Raw genomic sequence first — 11956 nt, 5'->3', positions numbered from 1 at the left:
AGGGGACAGACAAACTGGGGTCATGCCCTGGCTGTAGGCTCCTGAACACATCTCTGGGAAGGGGAGCAGCCAGGAGCCCCTGAGACCAAAGGTGTTTTACTGCTGCAGCCTGGAAACCTGGTCACATCCTCTGAGCACCCAAGGCTTTGGGACCACGCCTTACCCAGAGACCCCCCCTAGGGAGTCACAGCCAGACAGAACGGTCCCCCTGCCCACTCCTGTCTCCCCCTATTGTGAGGGGGCGGGGGACTGAACTGAGATACAAAGCAGAACGCCTGGACTTCCACCGCATGCCTCCCCGCCCAAGTCCCTGGGTGAGTCACCTGGCTTCAGCTCTCCTGTGCCTAATGCCCAGAGCTGCAGTGAGCACCACAGTAAGGAGTCTTGGAGCTGCAAAATGGGCGGAGTGTTAGCAGTGTCTCTCCATCACTCAAATGGGATCCAGTTGGCCAGATTCCCCCTGTGCTCCCCCCTAGGTAGGTCACCAAAGCAAATGACACTGCCCAGCACTCCCCGCTCCCACCTACACATCAGCCCAAGTGAACCACACGGGAAGGGCTGTCGATACTATGAGCTTTTAATTGACATCTTCCCCCTACATTTGAGGAAGAAATGAGAACGCCCCACGATGACCTTCAGTTTTGGAGGGGCATGGACACAATGAAGGATGAGAAGGATTGAAGAGGGGTAGATGAAGAGCTGACAGTGGCTTTCTTAAATCCTAAATCTAATAGTGGGGTAGCGGACTTGTCCTGGAAGTCCAGAAACAGAAATCAACAAGCTGCCACATCCTCAAACTGGCCCTCCCAGTCCACACCTAGAGCCTCCTTCTAGGTCCCTGCAGCTCCGGAAACCACCACCAGATGGGAGCATCGAGCAGCATTCCTTTCCCTTCCCACACCTACCTCCCGGTCATCCCTTTTTCCTTCTTCTTTCACCAACCCACTTCCCTGCCTTGCTATTCCTCTTCCTTTATTCCTCTTCCCATCAAAACAGATCCTGGGGCTTCTGTTGACTTTATGTCTGAGGAAGCCAGTGGCAACTGAGAGCACACTATCTGATAAAGGGATCTTTTGCCAGCTGGGAGCACCAGCCATTAATCTGCTTCTGGGAGAGCCCTGGGATCTGGACATTTGTGTTCAATCACTGTGAGCTGGGCAGTAACTAACATCTCTCTGTGATCCTAGCACCTGGCACCCAGTCAATGTTCAGAAAATGTCCACTGACTTGGACTGAATAAAACTGAATCAACAAATCAAACATCAATAAGTCAATCAATAAGGCCAGGGAGAAGAAGCACGACAGACATATTCTGCTTGCACTGTGGTGGCCTCAGAGACTGCTAGGCCAACGTGATCAAAGCACAGGCTGGCCACCACCCAAAGGACTTGCTTGGCAGCCTCCCCTTAAGGCAAGTTGTCCACTGGGCTGGATCATGCCTCCGGCTTCCCGCTTCCCACAACCCTCGCCATGAAGTGGTCTCTGTTCATAGTGCTCTGGAGGGCTGTGAGAAGTTTATCCAATTAGTTCTGGGACCCTCCTTTCTATCCCCACTTACCTTTTTAGCAAACCAATTCATTCAGTTTTTCCTGTGACCATCATTCATCCAGCCGCCATCTCTAGAATCCTGCCTGGGAGTCTGGCTAGGGGCAGGGAGTCTGGGAGAGCCAGGGGAGGGAGTGGTCAGTCAAAAGAAGATAACAAAGTCAGAGGAGAATGGTCGTCAGGAATAACCTGCAAATGTCGGTTGACTTCTTTTGTCCCCCTCACCTAAAGAGACATGCCCCCCCCCCCCCATTATCAAACCCAAAGAATAGAAGCTGATTTAAGATCCTCTGGTGGCCTTTTTCTGATGCATTGACTGATATTCCCCTGTTGCCCTAAAGACGTCTAATCTGACCTTGCCCAGTTTGCTGACTAAGGGGCGCCAGGAATGGGTAAGTAGAAGAGGATCAGAAAAAGAGGGCTGGGGAGGGGCAGAGGGCTTCACTGCAAGCCTGGGAAGTCCTTGAGGACGTCGCAGGTTTTCTTGTGCATGACCTCACGCAGCTTCCGAGCCCGCCGGGTGCTCGAGGCTCCCACAAAGCTGTCGGGCCGCAGCATGGCCATGCCGCCATCCACCTCACCCATGATGATGAGTGGCATCTCGCCCACTGTCACATTGGGGCAAGGGCAGGTCCAGTCCATGTGGAGCAGAGTGACCTCCAGAGGCTCCCGGCCCAGAAACTTGAGGCCCATCTTCTCATCCTTTAGGACCTCGTCCACGGTCACCAGGGCACGGCCTGAATCGGGCTCCTCGGTCAGCTCGGAGATTCGGCCCAAGATAACAAAGTCGCTCCGACAGAAGCTGGTGACGAGCTTCTGCCTTGGCTTGCAGGCCCGGCAGCGCTGGTTCCCCCGAGGGAAGGGGCAGGACTCCTCGCAGTCCTCACGGCTCTCAAAGTTGTTGCCATTGCCCTCGCAGCCGCCGTAGACAAAGGACTGGCACTGGCCCATCTGGCTGTTGTAGGCCCAGCGGGGCTCATAGGCCTTGCAGGGCCCCTGCAAGGCAGGCAGGCCGCACACGGCCAGCGACCCACTCATGCAGGCCAGCATGCAGGCCTCATAGGTCTCAAAGTGGTTGCGGTTGCGGTGACAATGGCCGAAGGTGAAGGTCAGGCAGTTGTTGGCTTGGGCATCAAAGTACCAGCGGGTCTGCTCCTCACCACAATCATCACTGTCAGGGGGCTTCAGGCACTCAGCTGTGGGGAAGGCCGTGCCATTGGGGCTACTCTCTGCGGTGGCTGAAGCCTGACCCCCACTGACCACCGACAGTGGGAAGTCAGCACGCAGGACGCCAGCAGCATTGCGGGCCGTGCAGGTGTAGATGCCAGCGTCCTGGGGCTGGGCGTTGTAGATGACCAGCTGGGCAATGTTGGTGACCACCACATTGCCGCGTACATGGTTGGGTCTCATAACCACATTCTCCCGGTCCTCCAGCTGCTTCTCCCAGGTGATCTCGGGCCGGGGCCGGCCCACCACATCACAAAGAAAGCTCACTGTCTCACCCACGGTGACTGACTGGTGCGCAGGGTGGTTGAGCAGAGCTGGGGCCGTGGCGTCCAGCCCAGGGGTCTCCGGGGGAGCCGTGGTAGGATGCACAGTGGTCTCCGGTGGCGAGGGGCTGGTGTTGGGCCAGGTGAAGTGATAGCGGCAGGTGACGACAGCCAGTGTGATGCCCTTGGAGCAGGCTTCAGCGTCCATGTAGCAGCGGTTATAGTAGGTGAGGCCATCGGAGGCGCAGGTAAAACTGGGCTCCTTCTCGCAGCGATCTCTGCATTTGCACACTGGCTGGCCATCCCAGATGTCACATTCAGAGCCCTGCTGCAGACACATGAAATGGTCGCATGTGGCCTCCTTGGGCATGCCCACAGGGCCCTTCTTCCCCTTCACATCCATGTAGCGGGCCGCCACACAGCTCTTGGTCCCACACACGTTGGGGCAGCACTTCTCATAAGTCTCACACTCCTGGGGAGAGCCAGATGAAGAGGTCTGAGCAAGGAGGAGAAGGAAGATAGCACAGGCTTCCCCCACCTGCCCCATGGTTTACAGGGAAGGGAATATGTGCTCACCCATCATGAGAAAATCATTTTGATATAATAACTAATGTATTCATAGCACCCAGTATTTGCCAGGCCCTCTTCTAATAATGTTTACAACTGTCAACTTATCTCATGCTTATTACAATGGGTATAGCCATCATTCTCACTTCACAGACAATGATAACCGCGAGACAAGGTAACTTGCCCAAGGTCACACAGCTAGCAGTGTGGGAAGAGGCAGATCACATACTCCACGAGGGAAAGTCTTCCTACTACCATGAGATGAAATGAGAATGTGAAGACTAAGCGAGGTGACACTCAAGCCCTCAGAGCTGGGAACTGGTGGGAAAGGACTTCAAGCTCCAGGTGATGGGATTCAGAAATGAGAGTTTTCTTGTCTGCAACTTATCATTCCCACAGTGAGGTGTCCCCTGGAACAGTTGAGCCTGCCTTTGAGTCTTTTCCATCGGGAATGCCCTGGCCAAATGCTGGGACAGCTGTTCGAAGCTGTGCCTGTACATAAGGAATGCACATGTACACATCAGGCGGCTCTCATGCTGGCCCCTGTTCACCCAAAGCCTAGAGGAAGGGCAGGCAAGGCAGGCCCAGGACATCAGGTCTCACCACTGTGGGCCGTGCTAGTTCCAACATGTGAGACTTTGCATGGGGAGATCAATAGCAAAAAAAAAAAGTCCCCTTGTGTGGCAAAGGTCAGCCAGGCCGTCATCGAGGACTTGCCAGGCTGTAATTCCTTCTGATTCTCTGTGGAGTCATGAAAGGCATTAGTCTAATTCCTCAAAATTAGCAACATGCTCTGGGGCTGACACAAACAAGGATTTCACGTGGTATTTTCTCCAGGATGTGGGCAATGCCCCTAATCCTGAGCCCTGGTCATAGCTCTGTGAGCTGCTCCCCACCAGGGCTGGCCTCATGCGGCCGCATCAGCTGAGGGCTGCGTGGAGCCTGCCTGCTAGACTTGTTTACTGTTTTCCCCTCTCGACTCAGAATGGGGACTTTGTTTTGCAGCCCTTGCTTGGCATAGGCTTCTAGGCCACACCAGGGAGGCTCTAGGGCAGAGATGGACAGATCTCAGAGCCGGGTTCTGAAGGAGAGGGACCTAGTGGGGGTGAGGGCAGGCAGGGGCTGAGCAGCAGGAAAACCTGCTTCTTGCCAGAGCATCCCAGTTCCTTAAAGACTCTGGCCTGGGAATCTCCTTCAGGACTTGGAGGCCCATGAAAGACTGGGTCCTTGGGGAAAAGGGGAAGGTAATTCTGGGCACAGAAAACCTGGAGGGAATTTTCAGAACGGTTTTTACTTAAGGGCTCAGAATGTATCCATAGGCTAAGTCCCCAGCCTCACAGAGGAGCTTCTCCTCAAAACATAAAATCAGCCAGAGTCTCACTGTCTCCAAGCCCCACCTGATTTATCAGGCCAGGCTGTGCCCCTGAAACAGCTTTGCCTACAAACATAGCCAACCAACCGCCTGATCTCAGCCAGATAGGAACACTTCTCCACCCCTAGCCAGTCTTTATCTTCCTTTCCCTCGGCTCCCCCATTGCTCATGAACAGTGAGAGGCTGGGGTTGTCTCCTGGGCTCTCTGAGGGACAGGCCACTCTCTCCAGGACCAGTCTGGGCTCTCATAGGTTATGTACATTTGGCAGAGGGAGCACCCTTGGTGATGCCCAGACTGGTCCGAGCCCAGGAGCTGCCAGACTGTCAGGAATTACCTCTGCCTAGGCAGGTGCGAGGTACTAGCAGGCTCTTCACCTTGGGAGAAGTAACAGGAACAACCCTTGAATGCAGGTGCAGGGAGAGAATTGTCCTAGAACCAGGTTGAGCCAGGCCTGCCCTGAGCACTGGGAGGATTAAGGGATCTCCCAGGTTGAAACCTAGCCCACTTCCCTCTCACAGACACCCAGAGAGCCACTCCTGCCCACCCTCCCCATCAGCCCGCACTGATGTCAGGGTCAGGGCCTAACCCCCAGAGGTGGCCCAGAGGCTGGATGAAGCATCAGCTTTGTGGTCAGATGGATGCGGATCTGACCTCCCTGACCTTGGAGCCTTGTGCAGTTCAGTGCAGTGCCCTGAGTTTCTCACCTGTTGACAGGCTGCGGGTGGGTTGTGCCTGTCTCTCTGATGTGCCTGGCATAGTGCTGGCTCAGAGCAGCCCTCAGCAGACCTGAGACCAGGAATCTGAGGATTTCCAGCCCCTGAGAAATTTTGACATCACGCTCATCTCTTCTTCCAGGCCTCGAAGTTAAGACATCACACCCTGTTCATGTCCATGTGGCCCGGGGCCAGGTTCTTTCACATTTTGAGTCGTTCTCACCACCCAGCTCCCACTCTGCCTCACCACCAAGACTGCTTGGCCTGGCTCAGGCCTCTGGATTCACACTCACCTGGTCCGTCTCACACTCCCGCTTGCAGGTGCTCTGGGCATCCACCCAGAGGTTGGGATTCATGTCGTTGGGACAGATGCCGGCGTGAGAGTATCGGAGGGGCGGCAGGGCCAGGCCTCGAGGGGGCACCCCAAGCAGCAGCAACAGCAGGGCTGCCCCCTGCCCCCAGCGGGACCAGGAACGGCAGCCCCGCAGGGCCCACATGCTGAGGTCTGCGGTGGCCAGAGACCTCCTCTGAGAGGACGCCAGGGCTGGGGGCCCCCTGGGCCTTCTGCTCCTCAGGGAGGCAGACACCTGCCCTGCCCACCCCAGTGGGCCTCCTTGGGCTGTTGCGGCTGCTGAGGCTGCCTCCACCGAGTCTGTGGGGTCCGCTGGGCTGTGGAGCCTCAGATAAAGGGAGTTCCTTCTCCGGAGTGTGCCGGGAGAGGAGCCGCACCGGGGCCAGAGCCTGGATTTATGTCCTGGGCACGCCACCCAAGTGGGAGCGAGCTAACCTGACGCCTGTCACAGGCAGGCTGCCGGCTCCTCTGTCCTGTGGCTGATCACAGACTTGTTGCAGGAAAAAAAAAAAGCTGGAAGCAGTTTAGGCGGCGTATCTGGCACGGTGGGACACCTGCTTGTTTTTGACTCCAGGAGGCCTTTAACCCCTTCAGGGGCCAGAAATGGCATGTGCTTTGAGGGGAGCTGGCTCCAGGACACGCAAGCTCACTGTACTACATGAAGAGGCTTGCTTCCCTTCCCCCCACCTCTCAGCCGGGCCCCCTCCTCCCGTTGGCCACCTCCGAAGAACACACACTCACTTGTTACAAGGAGGGACCTGCTGCCGCAGGGTTAGCATCGCCGGCCCGATAGTACATCTGAGAGCAAATGACGTGGAAAAACAACAAGTTCACGGCCATTCCAGGGCGGGCCTGAGCAGCCTGTTCTGTGTAAGCCGACTCCCACCCCAGCACCAGGTCCCAGGGTGGAGGGATGTGCGGACAGCCCCCTATCTCTCTATCCTGGGTAGTTTGCGTCTCAAGTTCCAACTTCGGTGAATTTTCCCCAAATCATTCCAGAGACACATACCAGCTATGCTCCAGCTCCCCCAGCTCCGGGACGTATCACATTCCTGCTCCTCGACTGACACACTCCCCGCTCCAAGAGAACCTACGTGGTCACAGTGTCTCAGGACAGTGCTGGGCTGCCGAGCTGCCTCACTAACGACCATGAAGCTTTTACCCAGGAAGAGCCAGTTGGCTGTCATCTCCCCACTTTATGAAGGAGAAGGTCACCCCTGGTAAGCAGCAGTAGGATATTTCCTGGGGTTGTAACGTGGGTCAGACTGTGTGCATTTTCTCATTTAATCCTCACAACAAACTGTACCTTCATTTTAGATTTGAGGAAAAGATAGGGTAAGCAACTTGCCCTGTGTCACACAGCTATGTGACCCCACCATTAATGCATGGACCCTACTTTGCAGGGCCTTTGAAATCACCCCTCCCCACCAAGCTGTCAAACTGCTGTCAAGGGGCAACCCGGCTCTAGTCTCTCCAAGCTGGACAAGAAGTTTGTGAAACATCAAGGACTGTATTGGAGGAGGAGCCAGGAAAAGATCCAGAAGCTGCCAGGGGGTGGGGAAGAGAGAGGTTACCTTTTCAAGGCCAACTGCAAAGGATTTGGGGAGCAGTAACCAAGCTGCTGTGTCCCAGGGGCAGTAGATAGGGGTGCGGCCCCAATCTTTTCACAGATGGGGAAACTGAGTGCCAAGCCCAGATCCCAACCTCTAGCTGCTCTGTAGAAGGGCGTGCCCCTCCCTCCACCCTGAGGATTTTGCTTCTTCCTCTCGGGCAGGGTATTGCCTCCTCCCCTGAGCCAATTCCTTCCTGTCTGTGGGTCATTCTGCAAGATCTGTCTTTTCTGCTTATGTCAAAGAGCTAATGAAGGGTGTCAGATCCTAATCCCCTAAATTATTGGAATAAACTTCCCTCTGAGGCTGGTCCCAGTAATGAAGCCAGACAGCAGGCGACGCCGGCTGCTTTGAATTCCCTGTAATTTCATAAACCCGTGTTCCAGCTGCTCCGAGTTGGGCCTCAGCACAGCCCTTGATGAACATGGTTTGTGCTGCCTCCTTTGATATCACAAAGGGAAATGGACAGTGACACATTTCTGAGCAGGACTTAGAAAAACTGTCACAGCCCCATTACATGAGACAGGTATCTAGGAAAAGGAGGCTGATTTCTTGGGAGTCACTTGAGACCATTAGGAGGGAGGTGAGTGGGGAGGGACATAGGCCAGAGGTGGGGGAGGAGAGGGGAAGTCTCCCGACCAGCCCGGTCCTATTTAGAGCTGTGGGCCTCCCCCTGCCCAGGCCCCACTCCCGGCCATTCTGCTCTGAGAACTCTCAAAACAGCGCTGGGGAAGAAGGGGCCCTAGTAGGCTTGGCTCTCCCTCTTAGCCCTTCCAAGTCTCCCACCAAAACACAGCTCAGAATAATAAATAACATCTGATCAGGGCTTGGCGCCCACACAGCACTTTCACCTACATCGTCATGCTGACCCTCACGCCAGTCCCAGAGGGAACCCAGGTGTGGCTGTGAGCTCAGTTTTATGAGAGAAGAAACCAAGCCGCAGAGGGGTGAGGTGGGCCTGGCTGGGGTCGCCAGGCTCTGGCCTTCCCCTCTCTGACCCCAGTCCTCTGCTCTTCACACAGCCCGGTGCATGCTTCCAGCCCCTCCAGAAAGGCCCCTGCTGGCTGCCTCACCAGCTCAGCTTGTTTATAAGCTGTTCAGGGAGTGCTTTGAAGTCCTCTCCTCCTGGGCCTTCTCTCCCACAGTCCCTGGATCTGGCTCCCTCTGACTCTGTTCCCTTCATGCCCTTCTCTGGAGGGTGGAGGGGAACCCATGCTCACCAACTCCCCGGGACAGCTGAGGGCTCAGCTGTCTGTTCCCACCTACTCAGGCCTCTGGGGAATGGAGATGGGGTGGGTCAGCCTGAGCAGGGACCTGAACTTGCGGGTGTCCTCTGCCTTTCACCCTCCCCAAGGAATCAGGCGTAGATCTGTCTGGAAGGGCCTGGATCCTGACCTTGTCACAGAACTCCACCACTGTGGGAAGGCAGAGGGCCCAAGGACCCTTCATACCTTCTTGGACGGGCTCAAAGCCTACTCTAGGTATAGCCAGTAGGAAGTCAGCCAGGACAGAGAATTCTGGATGACCCTTGACCTCAAGATCACCCTTAGCAGAACAATTCCCAAACCACTAGAATATTGACAACAACACACGGACACTGCTTCCTAAATGGGCCAGGTCTCTTCCCTCCAGAGACGTCCGCTATAAACATGGTGGGGACACCTGGAGATCCATAGGGACCCCAAGCATCATCTCAGATGCCGTGTCCCTCATGCACAGACCAAACCTCTTACCTCTTGAAGCATCTCCTCCCGCTCCCTTCTTGATGTTTTCTAAAGCACCTACTCTGGGCTAATTTGTGGGTACACAGGGGTAGATGGCAGTCCTCGTCCACAGGGAGGGCACAGTCTTGGCCAGAAAACAAACATGCAAAAGCATAAGAGTAGTATTCAGTCTTGGGGATCCTTACAAGTGCCGAGGCATGGCAGGAGGGAGAAGCCTGGGGTGCCTGCTGGGCCCGTGACATGGGCTGGGTCTTGAAGCCTGAGCAGGACCCTATTTCTTATACTTCTTCTTGGATGCCTCCTCAGCTAAGGCCCTCCTTCCTGGGGCATAGGCCTTCAGTAACAGAGGTGAGAGGGAAGTACAAGGATTTAGGAAAGGGGGTAGGGGTGGGAGCTGTAGGTCTGGGTTCTGCTTGAGGTGGCCCCAGCAAAGTCAAAGCAGCAGCCCATTCTGGTCCATCCTGCTTGGGCTCCCAGACCTGAGACAGTCACACTTTCTCCCAGATGGATGAGAGAGGCCAACCCCCTGGGGGCCTCCCTGCCCTGATCCTGGTTATTTAAACATATCTGAGGAAGAGGACAGATTTGAGGCGCAGGAATTGGGGTGCTGGGGAGAAGGAAGTCCTCAGCAATGGTACTCAAATGGATTCTCAGAAGGCCAGGCAGCCTTGGTTAGAGGAGGTGATTAGTCAGAGCCAAGCCAAGGAGTTCAATAAAGCTGGCGGCTCATTATGCAGCTGGGGACCCCCTGCCTGAGCAGCCCAGGGCCTGGGTTACATTACAGGGCTGTGTGAACTCTCCCCTCAGAGTGAGACTGTAGTGGCCTTGAAATAATTATGGGGCCTCAGCAGATGGTGGAGGCAGACAGGGGAGACCTTCAGCTGTGGGACACGTGACCTGTCAGCATCTGTGCAGGGCAGGACATGGGAGGGTCCACCCTGGGCCTCGGGGGAGGCAGCACTGCATCAAGATCTGAGAATGACGAAGTTGGTTGTTGGCACGGCCTGGCCAGTGCTCTGGGCCAGCCAGGCCCCTTTACAGCCTGCCCAGTCCAGGGGGGTCTACTAGTGGGACCAAGTCCCTGGAAGCTTGAGGGCCAGGGTCTGAATAGATCTGCGGGTCATAGTGCAAGAGCAGGAGACACTTCTGGCAACTGTGAATCCTTGAATGCCTTCCTGGAGCAAGTGTGCATCAAGGAGCTTGGGGATTTCAGACACCTCACCGGGAGGCTCCATGGTGCTGAGGCTGAGCACCATGCACGGAGTCAGAGGACCCCCTGAGCAACCCCCCTCAGGCCCCTTCCCTCTCCCTCCTCTGTGATCCTTCGTCCTGACTCCTCCAGCTCTGCCTTGACAGAACAGGCTTCAAATATCCTCAGGCAGCTCTCAGCCAAGACAAACACAGGAGGGAAGGAGCCAGAAGGCTGTGGGGCTCCTCCTCTCCACTCCGCCGGGGGAGAGTGAGGGCCTGGGGCTCCAGCAATGAGAGTAAAATGGGGCATGGCCCCCATTCCATTCAGGCCTTGCCTACCCAAAAAACCTCCCTGGCTACTCCACCCTCCTCACTCCCAAGCTCTCTGCTTCACTGTTTTCTCCTTTTGGATGAGAGAGAAGTAAGGACGGCTCAGATTCGGTTCTCTCTGCCCACCCTCACGCTGCTGAGCCAAGGGGCACATATCCTTTAGGACCAAACACAACCCTAGTTCCCTTTCCAACAGCACAAAATATACAGTGACTGAGAAACAGGCCCCTTTCCTGAACGATCACTATTTCAAGACCTCTGGCTTAAAGACGGCTTCTCCACTTTGGTTTAGCCTGTACTACCATGGACTTCTGCCTCAGTTTGCTTCTCCATCTCACAGTTCTCCCTTCTTTCTCAAACCCTGGAAGCTGCCACGTTGCTCTTTCAATCTTTAAAAGTTCCACACAGGATTTCCCTTCAACCTATGTGAATGCTGTCCTCCCCACGGAAGACTTTCCTTCCCTGGCCCATTCCGTCTGCTCCTGGCCAACTGCTTCCCAACCCATCTTAGAAGCTGCACCTTCCAGGAGGGCTTTCTGACCTCAGAAGCTGAGGGAGGCCAAAATCACCCTGGGGGGTTACAGGTAAAGTTTTTAAAACAAAAAAGCAAAACAAACAAAAACTAAAACTGGTATACAAAACCTGTTGCAGTTAAACATTCAACCCTGTCAGGATGTATGTCTATGCCTGTGTAAATGGTAAATAGGTTTAAATGATAATGTCAAAAATCTACAATAGATGGAGGGGAGGAATAAAAGGAATATGAGATTAACAGATACACATTACCACACAGAAGATAGATACACAAGGATTTACTATATAGCATAGGGAACTACATTCAGTATCTTTTAATAACCTATAATAGAAAAGAATTTTGAAAAAGAACATAGCAGGAGATGGCAAGATTGAACATCAACATCTTAGGAATTGGTGAACTAAAATGGACAGGGATGAGTAAATTTAATTCAGATGACCATTATATCTACTACTGTGGGCAAGAATCCCTTAGTAGAAATGGAGTAGCCTTCGTAATCAGCAAGAGTCTGAAATGCAGTACTTGA

At 54.7% G+C, this 11956-nt stretch overlaps 1 protein-coding gene across 1 annotated transcript; it reads right to left on the bottom strand.

Annotated features, from left to right (window-relative positions):
• Positions 1-627: 627 nt before the first annotated feature.
• WFIKKN2 (WAP, follistatin/kazal, immunoglobulin, kunitz and netrin domain containing 2) lies at positions 628-7004 on the bottom strand. The gene is made up of 2 exons (XM_065909489.1): positions 5982-7004; positions 628-3507 (listed from the first exon to the last, which is right to left on the bottom strand). The coding sequence occupies exons 1-2, from the start codon at positions 6183-6185 to the stop codon at positions 1987-1989; spliced, it is 1725 nt and encodes a 574-aa protein (XP_065765561.1). The 5' UTR covers positions 6186-7004; the 3' UTR covers positions 628-1986.
• Between the last annotated feature and the right edge of the window lie 4952 nt (positions 7005-11956).

Source organism: Muntiacus reevesi, chromosome 18 (assembly GCF_963930625.1).
Source record: "Muntiacus reevesi chromosome 18, mMunRee1.1, whole genome shotgun sequence".
NCBI classification, from domain to species: Eukaryota; Metazoa; Chordata; class Mammalia; order Artiodactyla; family Cervidae; genus Muntiacus; species Muntiacus reevesi.
This window is presented reverse-complemented; position numbering and strand designations above follow the sequence as displayed.